This window comes from Eublepharis macularius, chromosome 5 (assembly GCF_028583425.1).
Source record: "Eublepharis macularius isolate TG4126 chromosome 5, MPM_Emac_v1.0, whole genome shotgun sequence".
Taxonomy (NCBI): domain Eukaryota; kingdom Metazoa; phylum Chordata; class Lepidosauria; order Squamata; family Eublepharidae; genus Eublepharis; species Eublepharis macularius.
The window spans coordinates 128326836-128351688 of NC_072794.1; the positions used below are offsets into that span (position 1 = coordinate 128326836).

Genomic DNA, 24853 nt, shown 5'->3' on the forward strand with positions numbered 1-24853 from the left:
ATCTGGGTGTTATTGCTCAAGGAGTCTCAGGTAGGTGGACTTGGAAACATCTCTGGATAGAGTATACAGGTTGGGTCCAGGGGTTGCAATCTTGTGGAATATGCAACAGTCAGAACGCGAGTTTCCTGAATGTGCCTAATAATGCCCTCCAGATTCTGGTTGTGGAAATTCCTGGAGATGTTTTCTGGGGAGGGTGGAGTTTGGGCAGGAAGCTCAGTGGGGAAGTGATACCACAGAGCCTCCCGAGTGTCCATTTCCTCCAGGAGAACTGATCTCTGTAGTTTACAGATTCATTCTAACTCTCGGAGAACTCCAGTCCCCATCTGGAGGTTGGCAACTGTACTTTAGCATGTTTAAGGTTGAGAAAATGGCATGCGGGGAGAGATTAATCTCTTTCTTCCTAAACACTCCAGTCTCAGTCTGAATCGGGCATTACACATGTGGAAACTGAGGAGAACCTGAAACATCGAACTGTTGCATAGTCCATAGGGAGGACACCCTGGACCCAACCTGCGTACTTGGTAATATGTAAGTCAGCTCGATATCAACTTGGGAAACTGTTGCTAGGCAGAGGAGATGATACTGGGTGAGATGGCAAAGGATTTGACTCAGTATGAGGCAACTTGATACATTCATCAAACATATTAAAGTGCTATTTACAGAACTGGAAAGTGTTGGGATGGATCACCTGGCATGTTCATGTTTTTTCATATTATAGACAGCAAGCGTGCCCATTTCTGAATGATTGGTGACAGATCTAGCCCATTAAGTATTTCCAGACTAGAGAAACTAATGTGACTAGTCCCACAGTAGCTTTCAGACAGAGTTCGCGGAGAGGAGAGATTATGGTGATTCCAGATTAAATTTCAGAAAGCAGTATGTTTTAAGAGCATTTGCTGTGACAACTCTATTATTTCTTCTGATATAAACAGAGATATATGTGCTTCTAAAGAATAACCTTATGTGGTCTGAAATGTACCTCTTTAAATGGTGCTCCTCATCCGAAACCAGTCGGGCAGACAAAAAGGATGGTCAAAACATTTCTTTTGCCTGCATTTGTCCTTGCTTGTCTCATGGTTGTGGTGCAAGTCCCTAACACCCAGTCCAATTAAGACAAAAGGAAACCACAGTTCCCCACTCCCACATACCTCACTATGAAATAAACAAAGAAACAGTCTCAAAACATAGAACTGAAATGGTTCCTGCAGATGTTCACACAGGAGTAACTACTGCATCATTTTATATATGCAAAAATTCTCCCTGACCAAAGGAGCTAGATAAGTACCTCCATAGCATTGCTCCCCCTCTCATGAAAAATGTCTAACACAATCCCGTCTTGACCACAAGACATTATTTGACATTGTGAATTTCCTTAGAGCTGCTGACAAATGTCAGTCAGATGGTTTCCTGAGCTGAGCTGAAACCTGATAGAAAAAAAATGCTGAGCTGAAAAGACTCTATGAATTCAAATTAAAAGCCCTCCTCAGTTTAGCAGCGATGCAACACAAAGGAGGTGTTCAAATATTAAAGACCTGCTTATGCCTAAAAATAACAAATTTGGAAAGCATTTTCAATTAATACTTAAAGTTACTAATGAAAATGTAAAAGGAGCTCAGTAGCACCTTAAAGATCAACCAAATTCATGCCAGTATCTGAAGAAGTGAGCTCTGACTCTCAAAAGCTTAGGCTGGATTTAATTTTGTTAGTGCTGTTGGGCTGCTGTAACTGTGCTACAGCGGAGCACAGCTTCCCATTGGGACTAGGAGGAGAACCACAAGTGACAAAAGGCACAGATTGGACACTTGTCAGCTTCCCTCAACTTTTGATGGGAAATGTAGGCATCCTGGTCTTGCAGCTTCGCTCTCTGATTGCTGTCCAATGGACTTTTCAACTGTCACTTGTCCAACATTCCTCAAAGCTGCCTACATTTCCCATCAAAACTTGAGGGAAGCTGACAAGTGTCCAACCTGTGCCTTTTGTCACTTGTGGTTCTGCTCTGAATGTGCAGACTTGCACACGTGATCTGTGCAGGCCAGTGAAATGAGGCTTCTTTCAGCTTGGCTCTGTAGCAGCCTTTTCTTTGGCCAGAAGAAGCCACGCCCTCTGCCACTTCCTCGGGCAAAATTACCTCTCGAATTTCTCTCTTTCCTGTCTTGAAGTACCACTTTACTGAACTCCTCGGGCCAGAGTGATTTGGAAACCATGTCAATCTCCTTTCCGGAGTTTGTTTTAGGGAGGGCTGAAAGGAAATTGTCTGTTCGTCTGTGGTGCAAGGAGCTAACCATCGTCCTTTAAAGCTACCGCAGTGAGGAAAATTATGTTGATCTGTTGGTGACTCTTCATCTTAGAACTTATGTGATAAAAGCGCTCCCTTAGTCATCCCCAGAGGATCCTGGTTACTTGTGGCTTTCAATTCAGTACTGGAAATTGGGGTTGGGAGTTACTCTAGTCACTTTCTGCCTGTATGAGGACACAGAGCTGGCCACCCTTTCAAGTCATCAGGCAACATCTTGCATTAAAACTCTGATCCCCACGTAAATACAGCTTAGCTTTGTGTTTAAAAACCCAGATCTTGAATAAGAAATTGCTTTAATAACTCAGAAGCCAGCACTAATTTCCAGTTAGGAAGCTCACCTAAGTATTCTGTGGAATATGAATCTCTGATTGCAATGCCATCATCTCACTTGGCTCTGCGTTAAGATTGTAGAACCAATCTGAGTTTGAGTTACCATAATACAAAATATCCTACAACCCTACCCAGAAACATACCAGTATCGGGGGTGGGTGTTAAGTGGGAGGATATAAATAGATGCCTGTAAAGTAGTAGACACTGGTCCAAATTGTAGCTTTGCTCAGGCATTCCTTATGATAGAAAGGTATGCATGGAAGGGGAGTTTGTTCTCATAGAATCAGAATCATGGAGTTGGAAGGGGCCATACAGACCATCTAGTCCAACCCCCTGCCCAGTGCAGGATCAGCCTAAAGCATCTCTGACAAGTATTCATCCAGCCTCTTCTTGAAAACTGCCAGTGAAGGGGAGCTCACCACCTCCCTAGGCAGCTGATTCCACTTTTGAACTACTCTGACCATGAAAAAGTTCTTCCTAATAACAAGCCGGTACCTTTGTGCATGTAATTTAAGCCCATTGTTTCGGGTCCTACCCTCTGCTGCCAAGTGGAACAACTCCCTGGCAGCTGTTCTCCCTGATGCCCTGCCACTGTCTCATTCAAAATTCTTGTTTGGCAGAGCCTATTCACATCTTAACACAAGGAAGTTCCCATATGCATGATCCATGCCCTCCACTTTCCAGGTTAAAGGTTGCATTGCAGGAGTCTGCTTGCATTTGGGTGTACATGTGTTGGCTCTACACACAGGATGATTTGAACATAATGAAACTGGGAGGGCATAAGCCTGCTCCCTCTTCCCACACCTAAATGAACTCTAGTATAAGACAGCTTCACATGTTTGAAGATGGTAAATAATTGGTTAGAAGGAAAAATCACATTGGAATAGAAAATATGGAATATTCCCTACTAGAAGAAAATAGTAGAGCTAAAACCAGCAATTAATTCACAGAAAATTGGACTTGAGTTTAATGATGTGATGACCTGCACTGTTCCATGCTATCTTGCTAGATTGGAAATTATGCACTGCCCAGAGTGTGCAGCCTTTGTGATTCGTGGAACTGGGTCTTTGTACCCAGTGTGCTCAGCTGCACATACATTCCCTCCCCCTGAACTGGGAGCTGCCTGTGTAGACTAAATTCTGTTGGTGTGGAAATACATAAAGCTTCAAGGAACACGTATATCTTCAAGGCACCTTTCTTTAACTGCAGCAGGATGACTCATAAAAATCCTGCATGTGCTTGCATACACCTCCAGTGACACCTGTCTAATAAATAATAAAATGTTGTTATCTCTGATTGTTAACCTGCACATTACAGGCTGCCGGTGTAGTATTTTTGACCATTAATCTCCATCCTGCCTAAACTGAATATTTAATAATCACTAATGGATGAACTCGCATTTGTTATTAAATATTCAGGGCAGGGATATCAGTTACGCGCACACCCTTAAACTTGTAGGTTGACTTCTAAGGGGCAGCAATGTACAGCTGCCGAATGTGCAGTTTAGGAGACATCCAGGCTCTGACCCTAGCATCAAATTTATTCTGATGGATTCCACACATATATCGGATGAACCATCAGACGGAAGCGTAGAATATGTCCATGCTGGGGATGTGTAATGGCGGCAGGACCAATTCTTGGTTTGGGGGGCCTTACAAACCAAGAAATCGGTGGGCCCTCTTGCTCTCCTCCATCCTGGCCCCTTTCTGCCATCCATATAGGATTCTCCTCCTCCAACCAATTCTCCTCAGAAGAGCAGCAGGCCCCTGTGCCAAAGCACCCTGCACCCTTCCAGTGAGGGCACTGTCAATGCAGAGCTTTTCTTTGCCATTATCCAGGATAAAAAGATGAGAATCAGAATTCTATGCAGAGATTCTCAAGCCCTGGGATGACCCAGCTGTCTCCCAGGTGGGAGAGGGTGAATCCACGGCTGCAAGTCTCCTCCTGCTCCATCTCAAGCAGAAGTGATATTCTCTTTTCCATAGAAACAGACTCATAGCCTTGTATCATTCTTGGCTGAGATGACCTCTCCGAATTCTCATGATACAGCCTTGTCATGTAAATACTCCCTGCAGCTATGTAACTAGTAAATGAGGAAGAAAGCTAAGCTAGAACCCTGCCCCTTTTAGAATGTATGCAGCAGGATGTTTTTGACATTCAGTAGCATCTACTAATTCAGTTCCCTCTCTGCATTCTAATGTCATCCCATCCAAGGAGGAGTTATAGCACTTGGTTTTCCCCTAATAGATTTTCTATTTGACTTTCTCTAGTTCACTTTGATGGGATTGTTGAATGAACAGTTCTTCAGGAATGAAAGCCCAAAACTCAACAAATTGCACATTTCTTCTTTGGTAGGTTTGCTCATTCTAGCAACCAGTGAGGCGCTAGTCCTATGTTATCATAGGACTTGCTTGACCAATCAAGCAAAGCTACCTACATGTCAGAGAGACACTTACAGTGCAATCCTAAGAAGAGTTACTACAGTCTAAGCCTATTGATTTCAGTGGGCTTAGACTAGCGTAACTCTCCTTAGGATTGCACTGTTTGAGTCCTTGCAGGCCTCTTCAGGATATTTAGCAAATAAGAAAACATTCAATTTGCCCCAGCAAAAGAGCTGCCTCAAACAGGCTTATATTTCAGAGTGGGTATGATTGGGCCACAGATCAGGAAGTTCCCGGTTCAAATCTTGCCTCTCTCCTACACTTACTTATATGGATGCCTCTCTGAACCTCAGTCTCCCCCCCCCCCCCAATCTGCAAAATGGGGATAAAAATACTGATGTACCATACAGAGTTGTTGTATTAGTATTAAACAGGATTCTCAGAACTGGCTTGATTGAAGGCTTGATTTAAAGCAAGTGGTGGGCTTGTAAGAAAAACACACATGTGCTGTTCTGCATGGCCAAGTCCTCATTTAAACTGGGTCACTTTGCTTGCATTATTAACATGCCTTGGATTTGTGATTAGCAGGCACATCGTGTGTTAACAATGCACGCAAGGGCCTTTTAAAATGAAATTCCAGCTGTATGAGATGCTGCACAGGTAAGGTTTTTTTTTTAAAAAAAAAACCTTCTGTGATCATGTTTAAGGCAATTTAGAGGCATTCAACTCTTTGAAAAGTCACAGCGGACAGTCAGTGTGGTGATCAGAATGCTGAGGTGGAATGTGAGCTATCTAGGCTTTGGTCCTTCTCTAGTCAAAAAACCTCACGAGATGACCTTGGGAAAGTCAGTGTCTCTTTGCCTATTCCTGATGTCCCTGGAGAAAGGGGTGAGGTACAAAAGTAATACAAACAAAGGGGTTCTTCTGCTAATGCCTCTTAAAGTGCAGGTCTTGGATTGATTCTCTTATACACCAGAATGTACTAATTTTCTGGCAATGATGCTGGGTTGAAAAAGGAGAGAAGCTTTTAAAATTATGTGGCCAATGAATCCTGATCTTGATTGCTGATGGTTCTAGTCTATTGTTTGGGGCCTTTTCTAGACCTGCCAAGCTCAGCAACATCTAGAGTAACAAATGGGCTGCAAAAGGTTTACAAGGAAATAGTTGCATCAAGACATCCAGCTGGTTGCATGAGTGGTGGGACTTCCAAAAGAACACGATGACTGCTTCCATCACAGATTTTAACTCTTCAGATACAGACCTGTGGGGGAGAGGAGGTTGCCCTAGCCCTCTTACATAGAAGGGGTCCACATCAGCTTTTCATCAATTTAATTGATTTCATGTTGGTTTACAAATGTGTATCAAAATTAATTAAAAATGACAATCAATAAAAAGGGCCTGCAAGTGTCAAGAACCAGCCAATCAACAGAATTCAGCAGTCAAAAATTAGCCTGGACCAAATGCCCTACAAATCAAACACATTTTGTGTATAAGGAAAAAGATGGAACCAAGCAGGGTTCCAGAATCACCAAAGCAGAAAAAGTTTGCTAGATTGTTCCCCCGCCGTAGCTCTGAAGACAAAAGAACTTCAAAGAGAGACTCAGATCTTTATCTAAAAGTCTGAAGAGGTTCTGACAGGAGGAGATGGTGCTTCAATTCATAACATTTAGGACTTTGTAAAATGAGCCCCAGTTAAATTTCTGGCAGCTACATTTATCATCAATTGTAGTTTCCAGGCCCTTTTAGAAGGCAGTCTCATGGAGAACACATTACAATAGCCTAATGCACATGCATAATAGTAGCCAAGTCACGCTGGCTGTGAGCTCCAGGCACAAATACATCCTCCCTAGAGGTCCCTTGCCCTGACTTGGACAGCACAGGTAAGCGTGATCTCATCATCTAAGCAGGGTCTGCCTTGGTTAGTAGTTGAATGGGAGACGCCTAAAGAAGACCAGGTTCACTATGAAGAGGCAGGTGATGGCAAACTACCTCTGTTACTCTTGAAAAAACCCAGCAGGAGTCACCATAAATCAGTTACAACCTGATGGCATTTCACACCACCAGGGGTCCCTGGGCATTGGTGTCCAACTGATGCCCCCAGTGGTGGGACTATGGTAGAGACTACTCTACCCCCTGGTTCAGGAATGGCTTGTGTAGCACCTGGCAGGACAATCATAGTATGGGGAGCTAGTTCAGGGGGAAGATGAAATCAAAGGTTAGCAGGTGTGGAGTACTTGGAACCAGCAAGGTTAGCTGCCCGGCAGGGAGAAGAGTGTATGCATGCACTTGGGGGAGGTGGAGGTCTGTTCTTAAAGGAATGTATTGAACTGTGACAACAGGAGGCGAGAGGGGAAAGTTTTCCGCAGAAGCTTCCTGGCCAGTGTTTGTACTGGTTTCCACTTCTTAGAACCTCCCCTCCCCCAATTTCTGTAGCTAGAAGTAGCTGTGGCGAAAAAACTGGTAGCACTATACACCAACCTGTCCAAACAGACTCAGACACATTGAGAGTAGACCAAAATCCTCCCCTTTACCCCTCCTCAAAAATCCTTAGAGGACAAAGTGCATCAGTTAAGCCAGCAGTACTGAGAGAAAAACAAAGTATGCCAGTCTTGTGCTCCTTTTATATTTGGATTTGTGTTATTGCTTGGTCTCTATGTCAATCTATCCTAGGTCTAAAAAAAGCCATACCACTACAGTATTTTTAAAAGTATGAGTTACTTTTAAAGGTAAAGGGGGGTTCTAGAATGTAAGGTTAAATAATTTAAAAGGGTAAAATACATAAACCCCTTCCAACCTCCACACACTGGTTCTAGTACAGTGGGATAATATTTAATACAGACATTTCCTTTCCAGATGCTCATTAGCTTGGCCATCTCTGTTGCCCTGCTTGGGGGTGGAGGGGGGGGAATCAGAAATCCAGGGAAATAGTGAAGTGCTCTTGAGATTCTCCTTAAACCTTGACACAACAATGCAGGTTATGGATATAGCAAGTGGTAAATCATCATCTGCATTCACTCCAAACGAGTGGTAAAAAAGGGTATGAAGAGACATATAGGGGTGCCAGTATGGAAGAATATTAGGAAAATGTACAATCTATTTTTCATTGCTAGTCTATCATTTAACAAATCCGTGCAATGTAAGAGTGACCTAGGGCAATAGCGAGTTGCCAGAAGCAGAGTGCAGGAAGCGCTTGGCACATATTGTAATACTGACGCCGCCAGTATCTCAGAAATACGGAAGGATGAAGGCAGGAATACCCAAAACCACAAACCTGACAAAATAGGGGTCTTTATACACTTGTAGATTCCCTGGGTATATAGAAAATCCTGAGTTTATAAATTAACCAACTCAGGGGGGAGACTTAAAAAACAACTCTAGAACTGACAGAATGTGGAGAGCAGCTGATTGTCAGTTATGATCGAAGAAGAGGGAAGGAGAAGCCAGCCTGCTGAAAACCCTGAGAGTTTAAGGGAATCCTGCAGGTGGAGGCGTGGGGAGATTGGGTAGGATTCCCGTATTTCCATAACCCGCTTCAGCAGTTTGTTACAGGCTTCAGCTGTAATGGGTCTCCCAGCACCGGCATCTTCTGACTCACAAGTCTTCATGTTGCTGGAGTAGATGACAATCCTAATGGTTACAGAAGCCAAGGTGGGATGTCACACAGCAGAGGACACCACGAAGGGCTTCTTGCATGGCGTGTCTCCAGGGGCCTGTGAAATTACAAAGCTGTTTCCAAACACAGGCGCACAGCAGCACATTCTCTGAAACGTCTGCCATTAAGGACAAAGCCCAAAGTAGAAAAGGAGTGCCAATACGGTGTCTGAAATTTTCACAAAGATATGAACGTAATTTGATATGTTCAGACCTGTAATATTAATTAATAATATTAATAAAAGCTATACTACAGTAACACAGTATTAGATGATATCCCTTTATTCAGGACCTGTTTGCAGTGAGCATTCAAGTTACTTTTAGACCAAAGTGACTATTTAAAAGAGTCAATTTTAAATCTCTTCAACAGTGTGTTTAAAAGAGGGCACGTCTAGAACTTGCTCTTCACTGTGCTGTTTGCTCTCCATCTTTCAGGGAAAAAAACTACATGAATTTGTAAGAATGGTAGTCAGCAATCATGGAAACTGTTCTACACTGCAGTCGAAGACAAGCCCCCTATTCATGACCCAAAGACTCAGGAGTTGTCACGTTAAACTGAATCAGAACCCCATTTGAAAAGAGATGGCAAACAGACCTTTTAGTTTCAACATTTTAAAAGGCTGTCTCCAAAAAAGAGATGTTGGCAGCAGCCTCCCCCGTCAATGCTTTTTCAGTTTTGCTGCACTGGCACAATAACTTGCTTCACATTAATTTTTGGGAAAGTAAATGTAAAGTTGTTAACTCATTTATTGAAGGATGAGTGAGCTATATTTTGTATCTGGGGAAATGCCATTTATACACACTCTCCCCCCCCCCCGCCTCCTCGTCTCTCTTCCCGTGCTTACTTGTTCATTGGGGTTCTACGTGCTAAGTGGAATGTAGTTGCACAGTTGTCATACCTATTTGTGATATAACCTTTGAAGGAAAGATAAAATTTTGGACCTTATAAAAGTTTCATGCATGCATGCATAAATGAACCTTTAGAGTTGTAACTCTTCAGTCTAGGAATGCTCCACAAATCTTTTAAAAAGGATTAAACACACATAACCCAAAGCCCCTTCCATATAGGAGCCCCGTGTCATTTTGTGGACTGAAATAAGACCACCCCCTCCACAGCACTATGATCCCTTCCAGCCCACACATAATGATCTCCAGTTTAAATTCCAGCAGGTGCATTTTTCACCACCCTTTTCAAAGGCTGTCCCAAGGAGAAAAGTTACAGTAGCATGGGAACTACTGCCTTAGAATCACTCCAGAGTCCAGACTGGTTCTTCAACTTACTGGGAAAGTTCTGCTGGGCCACTGTCCTGGGAGGCCACTGGCAGGAGCCCCAGTGGGGATGGCAGTGCCACATGGACTGCTTGGCTAAGATTTGGCCGGTGGTGGGTGTGGGGTCATCTATTGCCACCTCCTGTACTAGCTCCAGCCAGGTCCATGGCCGGCAATCCTTGCCCCAATGCTGCTGGGGGCCACGTGGCTCAGCTTACTACTGAGTGTTCTTCCCACTCTGTCCCTTGTTTTGGCATGTGGACCACCAGGACTTTTACCAAAAGAGTGAGATGCACTTGGGCACAGCCTTTAGACTCTGTCTGCTGCTCCATAAGGTGCAATTTCCAAGAATGAGATGTCTATTGGAACTGGAAACAAGAGCAAAGGTGTAACTGAGTGCTGTTTGATAAAGTGCAGCTTTTCTGCTCTTAGCAGCACATGTCACTTTGAAATGTAGCTCCTGATTATTTCTCATATGGAAACTTACTTAGAATAAGAAGCTACCATTTCCATTACTGGGCACAAATTTTTGGCTGTTCCAACTTCCGTATGGCCATTCCAGCCAATTCTTCAGTACAAAAGGCATCTTTTCAGCCCTTGCAACTGGGATGTCATCATGTGCCAATGTGTAGCACATAAAGGTGCTCTTAACAATGTATGCAGGTAGCTTTCATAGTTCTGTTCTTCTCTCAGCCATAAAATGTCACCATAGAAGGAATTTGCACATTCCACAGGCAAGTCTACACAGCTATGAGTTCAAGACATAGATAAAGGCTTGGATTCAGCAGTGAGCCATCAAAACCTGAAATGGACGTAGTGCACGTCTGCTTACAGAAGCTCTTGTGCAACACCTAGTGCTTCTCTTGCTCAGAAATTAGTTGCACAACATTTTTCACAAGCAGAAACACAAGAGGAAACATAACAAGTCTTACTTAGGGCAAGCAGCTACCATGCTCTTTTTCTTGTGTTTCACAGAAGAGCTTTAGCACAAGTGGAAATTTTGCACTAGATCCAACCCATAGTTGGATCTATGGGTTTTAAAAAATTCAGACACATTTCTGTGAGCTCCTTAGAGGAGGGCACAGGAGGTATGAATAATATGACCTTGATTAGGATGTCCTAGATAGGCTGTCCTCGCTTGGTCCTAGCCTTCCAGACACTCAAAGAAGTGGGCAGGTGTATGAGTGTCTCACCTGAAAACTTCTGATGCCTTGTGGGAACAAGCATAGAGAGAGAAATACTGCAGTAACACATACTCTTTGATTTCCAGTTTGATTTAGAAAATTCATCTATCTCTGCCCAATCTGCCTCTTGGATGAGGCCAGCTCTGCTCCTAGCAGAGAAGGAAGGTGGTACGTAGCTAGGGTTGTCTTTGATTGATGGTGCACACTGTAAATTTGTTTGTGCAAGGGCATTACTATGCCCTTCTGATGCTACGGTGCATGAAACACAGTGGACCAATTGTGGAGAGGGGGTTACTATCTAATTTGCTTTCACGTTCCATTGTTGCATGTTAAAGTATATGCTTAGGATCTCCTTAGATTCAAAGACTAATGTGAGTTAAGTGATCTTGATAATGCATTCCTGATTAAGATCCTGCTTTGCTGGATTAAACGTAGGTCCACTTAGAAAAGCATCTTTTCAGTTTCTTTACAGTAATCCCTGCAACCAACAGGTACAAAATAGGCCCACCAGAAATTGACCACATCTAGCAGATTCCTGCAATAAAAAGTAGAATTTCTCTCAAAGTTAGCCAAAGCATAAAAACTTAGGCAACAGTTTACAAATAGTAAATGGTGGATCACTTCCACCTGCTGCTCTTAGTGGCAAGGAATGCAGAGAGTGCATAATAATAGAGTGCTACTAAGATGCTGCCTTATGGCCCATGTATTGTGTTCATGCATTCTAGACCAGTCACATGCACAAGGATGCTTTGAATCTGTGCAGGCAGAGACACAACATTTATAGCTGTTGTTTCTGAACTGTGTGTTGTTTTTTCCTAACATGCATTGATGTTTTATTTACCACTTGGCTCCCAATTGTTGATTTTTTATTAGATTGTATCTTTTCCTACATCAGCAGCCTTAAGTGAGGAATGGTGAGATACAAATCTTTAAAAAAGATGAATAACTAATGGCCCTGCCACTGGTACAAGGAAGGAGGGGGAGCCAGTTTTGGTCTCACTAACCTGATGTAATTTCACTCTTCAGTCAAACAGAATACAGTCTGCATAATACTTTTTATTAGGACCAACCAAATAATACATAACAGTGTGAAAGCTTTTGAGTGCACCAAAACTCTTCATCAGACTGAATGTAACAAAAGAAAAAATTAAAATGTTTTAAAAAAAGAAAGGAAAATTCCTCAGGACCTGATGGCGAGTCCTCCTGATCATGCTGCTTCCAGTGGTGCTGGTTTCCTGTTACTCCTAGCTCTTTGGAACAAGAGGCAATAAAACAATTAGCCTCTATAGGTATTCACAGATTCAATCAATTGTCTTCTATTAAGCTTACCGTCACATACTATGCAGAGGAGTTAGCCGTGTTAGTCTGTGGTAGCAAAATCAAAAAGAGTCCAGTAGCACCTTTAAGACTAACCAATTTTATTGTAGCATAAGCTTTCAAGAATCAAGATTTCATCAGGACTTCAATAACTTTCACCCTACTATCAACCTAAGCCTGGACCACTCTACACAACAGGTGCACTTCCTGGACACCACTGTACAACTACATAATGGACGAATAAATACCACCTTATACTGGAAACCAACAGACCGATACTCATATCTACATGCCTCCAGCTTCCACCCTAAACATACCACTCGGTCTATTGTCTACAGCCAAGCCTTACGTTACAACCGTATCTGCTCCGATGCTCTCGACCGAGACTCACACTTAAGAGATTTACAACAAGCATTTTTGAGACTACAGTACCCACCAAATGAAGTGAAGAAACAAATCAACAGGGCCAGACTAGTACCCAGAAACAGTCTGCTCCAGGACATACCTAAAGGAACTAACAACAGAACACCACTGGTTGTCACCTATAGCTCCCAGCTCAAACCCATCCAACATATCATCAGTGAGCTACAACCCATCCTGGAAAATGATACCTCTCTCTCAGAAGCCCTGGGTGGAAGACCTTTCCTTGCCTACAGACAGCCCCCCAACCTTAAACGACTTCTCACTCACAACAATGAATCGGCCAGCAGAGTAACCAGCACAGGTACCAGGCCCTGCAACAGACCCAGATGCCAGCTCTGCCCCTATATCTACCCAGGGAATACAATTACAGGACCCAATGGCATCAACTACACTGTCTCTGGCTCTTACAGCTGCTCATCCTCCAATCTGATATATGCCCTCATGTGCCAACAATGTCCTTCTGCTCTGTACATTGGACAAACCAGCCAACCTCTACACAAAAGAATAAATGGACACAAATCTGACATTAGAAATGGAAACGTCCAGAAACCAGTGGGAGAACACTTCAATCTACCAGGACATTCCATCAAAGACTTAAAGGTCGCTGTAGTTCAACAGAAACCTTTCAAAACCAAAATCCAATGGGAGGCTGCTGAACTGGAATTCATATGCAAATTTGACTCTGTCAAGCTGGGACTGAATAGGGACTACGAATGGTTATCACATTATCACAGGTAACAGATTCCCTTTACAGAGGCGTGGTCTGGGGGAGCTCAGTGTCACCTGGCGTGGGCTTTTGGGGACCACAGATCTCTTTGTCAGATCCATCTGGCAAGGAGAGCTGTGGTTATCGAAGGGTCATACTGCATTGGAATTGGATGGTCTAGCTGTTTGGCTGCTACAAACTAACAGGGCAAAATCCTTTGAAGCCAACTGATCCACACACCAAAAGGAGATGTTTACATATACTAGCAAAGGAATGTTTTGGTTTCCCCCCCTAATCGCCTCTTCTCTCTCCTCCCCTTCTTTCCCTCCTCTCTGTATTTGACCAGTCTCTGTATCTTGCATCTGATGAAGAGAACTTGATTCTCGAAAGCTTATGCTACAATAAAATTGGTTAGTCTTAAAGGTGCTACTGGACTCTTTTTGATTTCGTCACATACTATGGAACCAATACAGCTACAAATGCCTTCCTTAGAAAGCTCAGAGTCTGGTGAGTGCACATTGCTGCCATCTAATGGTTGGAATTCACTCTTCTGGCGCAGGACAATTTACTATGACCCTTTTAGCAGGAAAATCAAACCTTTAATCAGCATCTAGCTGCCATTCTCCAGCTCTCTATCACTCCCACACTCTCCATTCGTACAGACTGGAAAAGTACAACACCTCTTTCCTTATTCTGTATATGAATTGCCAGTTTGTAAAGATTTTCGATCAAGTTCTTGAGTGCAGCTACCAACTATAACTATTCAGCTGGAGAAACACTATCTTTGCCTAACTAGTTTGGGTCTTAACTGTTAACTAAGCATACTTGTGTCATGCATTGCAAAGAGCAAATAATCACATTAAAATGTTGAGAGGAAGGGGATGAGCCAGCAAGAAGCACTTACTCCAGAGTCTAAGCAGTGTTGCTAGTGTATCCTGTGTAATGAAAATATTAAGATTTGGGATGTGCGCTTTGCAAGTGTACGTATGTACATGTTGGCACCATCTGAATATGGAATGGTGGTCCTTGGATTCTCGGGAAAGGGGAATTCTGAAATGAATGCTCAAAAACGATTTGGTAAGCGGGCCAACTTTTTGGTTTGCTATGTACCATAGACTACAAAACCTTTTCTCCCCTAATATAAAAAAGTATTTCTCTATAGCAAAAGCTGGATCTTATCCATCTTCCTCATTTCTACCATCCCCGTATGATTCAGTCTTGGGCAGTTACTAATTCCCATCCCAGTAGATTTATTTGGCTTCACAGGATTCTACACAATAAGGGGGAAAATGGTAATTTTTTAAAAAAATTCCCATTTACCCCCTGCTTGACTAAGCACTATGTGCAGGCTTGAGAGAAAGCAGCACTCTGTAATAAGTTATTAATGTTTCTGTGGCACTTGTTCAATGAAGCAGATGCCTGCAAATCTCTAATCAGGCATTATTTCCCAACGAGGAAGGAGCGGTAGCACCACAGATGAAGGGCCCCTCCCACGGTTGATAATATAATACAGGCAATTTATAGAGTAAACATCAACAAACAGACTCTTTTGTGTGTGTCTGCTGCAGGGAAGGAATCTGCTGGAAAAAGCAAGCAGGGCTAAGCTGTAACATCAAAGGCTTCCTTTTTGAAGTACACCTTTTGAGCCCTGTCCTGTTCCAAATGTGTTGCTTTCTCTTTTGGTTGATGTAGGAGATCTGATGAGATCAGGCTTGCCTGGGCTATCCAGGTCAGAGTGGCTTCCTTTATTACCTGAATTGAAATCAATGTGCATAGAGCTGGAGTGGGCATGAGCAGGACATTCACTTTGTGACTCATCACAAAGCTCCAGAATTAAAATCCTGTCAGCTATGTTCTCAGGGACATTGTACGTACTCACAGCAAATCTGCCAGTTTGCTACTTGAGACGATGATGGGAGACCCAGAAATTGATCCAGGGATGGACCTCCTGCTGCATTTGAAAGTGCAAATAGCAGCAGTGAAGGCCCCAGTTTGGGTTGTCTTTTGTGAACTCCATCACTTTTGTGATCTCAGCCATACATACAAATCAGGGCTATTTGCAGCTTAAAAACAAATAGGAGGTTCATTCACACATCTCCCAGAATCACAGGTCTTGTGTGAGCACTAATTGGGAAGCAGCAGCCAATCTTGACCTTCTGATGAGTGATACGCACATTCAAACACCTGTTTCAAGCACATTCATACTTTCCATTTTTATGGACACCCTTTAAAAAACTTAGGTACACATCTAAGCATGTAATGCATGAAATAACTTATGGTGTGGCTATCAGGTTTGCTCAGATGACTCAAAGAATCTCAGAGCATATAGTCAAGTGACTACCAAAAACAATCTGCTAGAGGAGCAAAAACAACCCATTTTTCAAAAAAAAAATATCCTACCCATGGTGTTTGGAGCAAATCTACAGTGTTTATATTCCATTCTTGTTGATTTGTGGGCCAATTGGGCAGGATAAAAATGTCTCAAATGAAATCAAGGTAAGCACAGTTTGTGTGTGGGTTATGTGCTGTCAGATTGCTTCCACCTTATGGCGACCCTATGAATTAATGACTTCCAAAATGTCCTATCGTGATAGCCTTGCTCAGGTTTACGAGGCCTAAAATTCTACAATGGCTGTTCTTCTGTTTCCAGGTATATTTGGCCCCAAACGACTTTGAGGCAGGGTACTTGAAGGAACACCTCCTCCCACATTATCCAGTCTTCTAGCTAAGATACTATTCTCCAAGCCTGCTCTTTGAGCCTCTCCCCTCAGAGGAAAGATGGGTGGTGACCAGAAACATGGCCTTTTTGGTAATAGCCCCTTGTCTTTGGCATGGCCTCCCTCATGAGGCTTTCCTGGCATCTGATTTACTTTCCTTGACCTGCCAGACCAAAACATTTCTCTCCTAGGCTTGTGACTAAGGGATGCCATCCTTTGGAGCTGTTATATGGTCTCTTCTTAGCCTGAGGACTGTTTTATCAATATCATTTTAGACTGTTCCATTTCATGTGCTTTTATACCCTGAGCTGCTTTGATTGGCTGTTTTTATTGGCAGGTTTTTAATTGACTTGGATTGTTTCATTGATATATTTATTTTAGTGTGACCTATCTGTTTGCTTGGGTTTGTTTGATGGTTGTGTGAGCTTCCTCAAACAGGTCCAGAGAGGCAGCATACAATGCTTCTAAATCAATAAATAAATCAGGCTCCTTGGCATCATAGAACAGTAGGTTTAGGCTAGTTGGCACCTCCAAGGTCATCCTAGTCAAAATTCTGCCATAATTGTGGACAATCAGGAAGCCTAAATTGCCAGGAATGCTGAAATGCACCCAGGAGAAAACACCATTAATTGCCAAAAGAAGGGACAAGGTCAACTCACAATTTCTTTGCTCAGAAATGGCTCAACTTGATGTCAGCATCACATGAGAGGCACCAGAAGGCATTAGTTGGCTGTGATGTGACAATGTTTCTCAATCAAAAAAGACCCCATGATGAGAAAGCCAGAAGGCTGTTGTAAATAATGATATAGCTGATCATTTGTATGCAACTGGCAACGCAATATTCCGTTAGTTCATTGGGAGTTTAGAGAGATGGGGTTTGGCCTTGTGCACAGAAGATATTCTGTATACAACTCTTTCAATCCATAATCATCAGCACATGAAAACTTTCAACTTCCAAAATGTGTAAGTGCCAGCCTTACATGGGAAACTGACAGTGGCCTTGTGGTTTGTGTTGGGGTTCTGAAAAACCATCATGTTCACAACATATATTAGAGCAATTCCAAGATGATGAAAACTTTATTGGAGATCAATTCCAAGATGATGAAATCTTTATTGGAGATCAATATAGTCACAAAGTTCACAGAGTGGGGTAAAACAGAAGTCCAATAATTGCCTCTTTCTCCTCCAGCTTTATGTTTGCCTTCTTCTGTAGCATAGAAATGTGCACCCATGGCATATAACATCCACTCATATTGCACCATGTGGAATGGAAAGAACCTTGATGGAGACAGGAATGCTAATTGCCCCTGGTTTTGCTCCTGTATACGCCACTTGGTCTTTCACTCGCTTCAGTTTTGTTTAGATAGCTAGGTTCACTCCTTGGCCTCTCTGGTTAAGGATCAAGTAGTCGGTGATGTGAAAGACCTTTGCATCAGAGTCTGGAAAGTAGCTGCCAATCTGAGTAGGCAATAGCAAGGGTGATTCAGTATAAGGCAACTTCATCTGTTCATGTGAGTTCATGTATATATGACCAGGTCAGAACACCAGGGCTGTCCCCCTTCTTAGTATATTTGTATTTCTGATGGCATTACAAAATTACGGGTTGAAACATCTACCTACTAGAAAACTTTTCTCCTGAGCTGTACTATATAAACATGATCCAATAAAAAAGCAAGATATGGGTCCTGTACCACCTTAAAAACCAACTAGATTTCCATGGTATAAAAGTCAAAGCTCCTTGCATCAGATATATGAAGTGGAATAAGTTGATTCTTGAAAGCTCATAGCTTGAAAATCTAGTTAATTCTTAAGGTGCCACTAGACCTGAATCTTGCTCATCTACTACAGATGACTACCGACTTGAAATAATCCAGTAAGTGGCTGCTTTCCCAGCACTGTCTCATGTATGTAGCTACACATACAGGAGCGTCTTGCCATCAATCCTGCATCCCAGTTGTCAGCCCTCCCTTGAGTAGATAGCTGTATGTAAGGTTGTGTTCATCCATCAGCACACATAAAAACAATCTGCATTGATCCCTTATTTATAAGGGAGAATTGCCTCTGCTGCAGTTTGTTCCCCTTTCCCTTCAAGATCTGAGGCCTCTAACCCTATGCTGAGACCACCTCCTGGAAAATGAGGTCTTGCTCGTGATAAATAGTTCCTTCTTGAGTTTAAAGGATACAAACAATCGGGAAGGAACACTCATCCAGTGCAGCAGGGGAAATTTCAGCAGAAGCACTGAGCAGGCATCAACATCACCTTAATTGCACCCAACAATAGCCTTGGTTGATAGAGCAGATAAGAAGTGCATATTGGCTACACAGGCCATCCATCATCTTAACTACTGCCAGCTGCTCAGTTTTCCCCCAGGAACTTCTCCAGCATCCTCAGTGGTTCAGAGGCATGTGTGCTCCCTACAGTAAGACAGAGGCATTCTGTTCAAGGACATCTCATCCGTACCACCCACATTTTATCTATGCACCTTCACAGCCCTTGACTGAAATGGCAAATGCAATTACAGTCTGCTCAGGCCTTCCAGGAGAAACATTACTTTTTCAACACCCGTTTGCCCTTGTGGTAGGGTTGGTCTCTCTTGTATGATACAATTTTTGACGTCCTAATAAATTCAGGAAGGAGCAGACATTCCATTTTGTTTTTTCTTTTTAAAAAGAATCATTTAAAAAATTTCTATCAGCAGCAGGGCTCATTTCGAGGGGGAATGCGCAGGAACACAGTTCCAGCAGTTCCCCAAAGAGGTCACATGTCAGGTGGCCCTGCCCACCTGACTCTTGGCCATTTTGGGCTCGTTTCAGCCTGGATTGGGGCCAAAACAGCCCGGATCGGGCCTCTGACTGGTGGTGGATCACTCTCCCACTCAGCAGCGGCCCCATCCTGACCATTTTGGGTCCCTTTTCAGCCATTTTCAGCCCCTTTTTGCCATTTTGAGCCCAATTTCGGCCCTGAATGGCCAGGATTGGGTCCAAAACAGCCAGGATAGGTGATGTCAGGGGGTGTGGCACATGCAAATCAGTTATGCTAATGAACCATGGCTGGTGATGTCAAGAGGTGTGGTATATGGTAATGAGTTATGCTAATGAATTATGCTAATGAGTCCCTCCAGCTCTTTTTCTACGAAATGATCCCTGATCAGCAGCAAAATACAATTGAATGACAGTTCCTTCCAAAACAAAAAATGTGGAAATGGACAAGTCTTTTGCTTTCCTGAAATTGTTTATATACTGTAAGAAGATCTGGCTAGAAATATGCTCATTTTCTGCCTTCTCTTAGTCAGTTTAGACATACATGCAGGAGACATATGAACATGACAGCAAGCTATGTACTGGATCAAACTAATCTCTTCCAGAATCCCATTTCACACCATAACCAACCAGGATGGCTTACAAGCAAGCCACAAAAGCCAAAGTTTCCCCCTGTTGCCGCCCCCCAGCACTGGTAAATGCCTCTGAATATGAACATTTGATTCAGTAATCATGGCTAATACCCGCTGATGGACCTCTTCTTCTGTGAAGTTGTCTTTGCTGTAAAAAGCTTATGGCTCCTGTGGATCTGCTGATAATTGCAGAAGCAAACACAGCCTAGTCACATAATCATACTGCCTTAAAGAGGGGTCATGGAAATGTCCTGCATTCACACACACACAATGTTCCCAAGTGACATCTGTTCAGAAGGCCTCTATATAATCTGAAGGTACACAGACCCAATTGCCATTACCGTGAAAGCAAAGCCTGGCCATTTGAGTCTTTGAACATTGTACAGTGAGCTGATGCTTTCTCAAGGTTACCGTTATTGATGCTTCCCAACATGATGATATTTAGTTGTTGCAGGACTTGATTAGATTTTCCAGTATTGTAAAAGCACCGCTTCTCTGTAAAATTGAATGCAGACATTTATACTGTTCACAAGCTTTGTTTAGCCCACTGCAGTGGGCTTTTTCAGAGTGCAATAAAACTACCAACAAGCTTGAAGGAAATCCTTTTTTTAAAAAAAAGAACTACACTTATGCTAATGAAATTATTCTTTCTGAGGCAATTGGAACATACTGTCAAGCAGAGATTTCCTTTCCATTCCATTGTAATGAAAACAGCATTTTAAGGCATTTTCCAAGAAATCAGCAAATGGCCTTTTCCACCATCTTCCCCCTTTTCGAAATCTCTTTGCTTTAAATTTTTTATTAAGCGTTATTGCAAAGTTCGGAAAATTTCACAGACCCTTCACAAAGAGTCATTTCTCATTTAGCTAGAATGCAAGGAAAGATCATTTCTTCATAGCAGTTCATCTGGTTACAGAACAGGAGGATCCCATGTGGCAAACACATTCTTTCCCCTTGCCTGTGGAACAGTCATCTTGTCCTCTAATGATCCTTGAAAGTACTTGCAGAGACGAGGGGAAAGGGAGTGAGGACTATGTTCTGGGCTGCCACTTGAATTTAGAGAAAAAGGAAGAAAGTCTGTAAGCTCTGTCTAGTATTTTGGTAGTAATTAATTACCTGTGAGGCTGTGGAAATTTGAACTGACATAGCCCTTCTCATGAGCAAACTCTACAGCTTTCAGCAGGTGGTATGAAACCCCAATCATAGCCAAGAACACTCTCTAATCTTTTGAGATGGAAAGATTCCACTGAGAGTCAAGAATGGCAACCTGGAGACAGCTGAGATGCAGGCGGATGGTGGGTGGGGCAGCCAGGCAGGGAAACTAGCAGACGGGCAGCAATGGGCAGCGTGAGAGTTTAAATGCACCTGAGCAATGGTGGTCTGTCACATTTTTATCTACATGGTTTTCTCTTCCCCATTTTATCTTCACAACAACCTGTGAGGTAGGCTGGGCTGGGGGGGGGGAAGAGATGACAGTCTAAGGCCACCCAGAAAGTTTCGTGGCAGAGGAGAGATTTGAACATGGATCCCTCAACAGTCCAACCACTATAGCAGCACTTGCTCATAATGCTTATGGGAGCTTACAACCAGACCAAAGCGCCCAATGTCACCTATACCTTTAATTCGTCACTTGTAGCTTGGCTCAAAGAAAAGAAGGATTTTGAGGCTAAAATTCTTCCATTCAGAAAGATGAAAGAAAGAGGAATTGCTTTGGAAAGTGTACCTGCCATGTGGCGCGGGCTAAGACTGGCTCCGTCTGATGGCGCCTCCACATGGGAATTGATCCTGTGTCCTGACTGCATGATTTGTCTTCATGCCACTATGCTAAAAGTGCCTTGTGATAGCATGGGCACCAAGCACGTGGGAGAAGCTTACCACATGGCAACCTGGTAAATGTACTTATTTTTATTTATTTATAACATTTCTATGCCACCTTTCCACCCAAACATGGCCCCCAAGGTGTCAAACATCAGAAAGCACTAAAACCATTTCAACATTTAAAAAATAAAATAAAATAATTCAATAAAAGCATGTAAACACACACAACCCCAAAACCAGGGAAGAGGGCCAATAGCTGTTGCTGGGGGCATGCCAACGGCCTAGAGCCTGCAGCAGATGCCACCTGGAGGCAGTGCCACCTGGTCTCCATCATGGCAAAATGCGATAAGACACCCCCAGTCTCGCTGAAGGCTGCGAAGCTCTTACTGCTCACCCACCTCCTGCTTGGAGTAGACAGGCACGTTATGCTACAGCAAAGGCGCAGCACGCTAATACTGGTACTGCTCGTCACAATGTCCTGCGGAGGAAGAAAGTGGTTGGTCCCAGTGGAAGGCATCCAAGGAAACTCATTACACTTCCAACTTTACCTAGCGAGTGCACGTGGGTGGGCTACACTTTTGGACACCACATTATCCAGCTGAGGCTAATGATCCTCCGGCGCACCGAGAAGTCTTTAGTCAGCCCCCTCTCCCTCCGCCGAGTATTTGGAGGCTGCGCGTATTCGCCAGGCCACGGGCTTTCTTCCCGTGCCCATTGCTGTGGCATTGTGTGGGAGGCCTGCCCTGCGGCATTCGTTCCCAGGGCACGGCGGCAGCAGGCCTGAGTCAGTCCAGCGAATGTGCCGCGCACCGTTTGCATTCGCGGCAGTTCAGGCCGCTGCGAATTTCCCCGGGAGGGACTCCGCGCTGCTGAATCATGCCCCCCTCCCTCCCGCCCGCCCCCTCTGGTGCAATGGGAAGCTTTCCCGCTGACTGCATGACAAACTGCACTGCAGAAGAGGGGGAAGAAAGCAAGGGGCTGCGGCGGCGGGTAGAGAACTGCAGTCGGCAGCCAGAGCGCTGCTCTCCCGGCTGCTCGGAGAGGTTGCTGCACTGACGGATCTCGCAAGCCGCTCAGCTCCAGCACCAGCGCAGATCGCAGCCTTAGAAGCAGCTCCCAAACGGGACGGACTGGCTGCCATCGCAGGGATGCTTTGGGCAGCGCTCGTCTTAGATAGCCCCGCGTGTCTCGCACTCAGGATCGTTCTCCCAGCAGCGAGAATTTTCAGGGGGGATTCTTAGAACTGGCTCGGTTCCCTTTCGGGGAGGGAGCTCTGGAGACTTGCCTGGCTTTGGCATGTCCTTTTATTTGCAAGTACACAGGCATAGGGCAGAAGGAGGGAAAGAGACGCTTCTACAGGGGTGCTGATCAGCCTCCCCACATCAGACCCTCCAGGACTGCATCCCAGGGGACTTCAGCCACCTCGCAGATGCCTCTGCTTCTCTCCCTGTCTTTTCCAGCCCCACGCCAGCTGTTTTGCACACATCTGTCTCCTCCCCTGGGAGAGGGCACTTTCCACAAACTCTCCTGGACACTTAGAAAAGTCATGTAACACCCTTTATTAGGGAACAGCCAAAGTATCACAAGACCATGTCTAGAGCTGCAAAACAATATGCAAGTTTTTTAGAGCTCTTCATCTGGCTGGACAGTCATGATTTTTTTAAAAAGTATGGAGAAAAAATAAGTTGTTGTCTGCCTTGAAGTCCAAAGTCTGCAGCTGTAATCTTAAAATATAAAACAGGATGTGGTGCAACCTGCAGATGGTGCTGGAAGCAAAACTGGTTTTCAAGCTGCACCAGTTGCTGAGAAACTTAACAAAGGACCATCCCTTAACAATGAGCTTCCACTGAGGAAACAGCAGCCAACGATTCTGGCGTATGACACTAACAAAGGAACGGTCAGCTAGTAGCCGCAACATTCTTTCCCCTGCATGTTAGCATATGAGAAACATGAGCATTTGCTCACCCCAAGAGGATCACATACACACATGCACCATTCTCCTTGCTGGAGCATTCCCTCCCCATTGCTAACCATGGACATAGCCCTCTTTGTAACATGTGAAAACATCACTGGATCATGGCCTTAGCTGCTCACCTCATTTTCTCTTAAAATGCATCTGAACGGCCACACTGTCCACCTAGCTCAGGAGTCAGGACCCTATTTCTGGCAGCAGTCTGTAACATATGCTATGCAAGAAATCGCTCAAAGTTCTCCTGCAATGCCCTAGTTAGTTTATTTGCAACACCTGCACTGAAAATATTGAAAGTTCTTAGGGACTGAGATTGGTAAGGCTGGGCAATTTATCTGCACTGATTGCAATGAAGAGGCTCAGATATTCTTGGAAAAACTAGACAGGGCAGAATGATGGGAGGAGCTGTGCATCAGAGAAGCCTTCCTATCTGGCCAGCTAGTTGGCTGCTGTGGGAAACAGGTTGCTGGACCAGATGGACCACTGCTCCGATCCAGCAGAATTCTTCGATGTTCTTTCTCTTTCAGCTTGCATTGCCACCAAGCGGCCAGTCCAGGTTGTCCTTGTAAGAGATGCTACAGCCCAATTCATGTTATTAGAGAAGGATGGAGTCACTTTTTGAGGGCCCAGACATGGAGCAATCCAGTAGGAACCTCACAAGTAATGCAAAGATTATGGTTCTTATTCTTTTAAGAGCAATTTTGGCACAGGAATCAATTTGGCTTTGTCCTGTTAGCATTAATCTGATCCTGTAAACAGAGGAAATATTTAAACAGTAGATTATTAGTTGCCAATTGGTTTCTTTCCCATAAACAGCCTCATGCTGTGGGTATAACCTTTTTCCAATGAGAGAAAAAAGACACAGAATTTCTCAGAGCCCCAAAATGTTAATATTTCAGCATGTATAAACAGTCTCAATGCAGACATTAACTACAAGCTGATTTCAAGCACTGGCCTGGCCAAGACAGTTAGAACCTCAGCCTCCTTCTGGCCTCTTCAGAGGCTTCTGGGAACTGGAGAAACTCTATCATTTCAACACAGACAGGGTTTGGGAGCTCAGCAAGGATGTTCGCCTGCTTCTTAAGATGATCCTCCTTATATGTTATGCACCAATGGAAGGTTTTTCATGCTGTCTCAGTGCCTTTGCAATATCTTTATTCTTGTATTCTGCATGCCCTGAGCTTTCTGTTCTTGTAACCAATTTGTGGGATGAATACATTCCCTAAAAGGGAGAAGTGTCAAGTTGTTTCTGGCTCCCTCATAGACATTCGTAAATTAGTTTTTAAACTGTTCTGTTCCTTGGCTATCTTGTCTGCAAATTAAGATCAGTGACGATCAATCCATGGATGTCTGCAAGACACCAAGAAGTACACAAGAATCAGAACTTATTTTCCTCCCAT

At 43.7% G+C, this 24853-nt stretch overlaps 1 protein-coding gene across 1 annotated transcript in view; it reads left to right on the forward strand.

Annotated features, from left to right (window-relative positions):
• Positions 1 to 23390, forward strand: part of LOC129330406 (proline-rich protein 2-like) — an 85448-nt gene extending 62058 nt beyond the window's left edge. The window contains exon 2 of the mRNA XM_054980435.1: positions 23226 to 23390. Coding sequence (XP_054836410.1) covers positions 23226 to 23390 — 165 coding nt within the window. The remainder of the gene's footprint in view (positions 1 to 23225) is intronic.
• The last annotated feature ends 1463 nt before the right edge of the window (positions 23391 to 24853 follow it).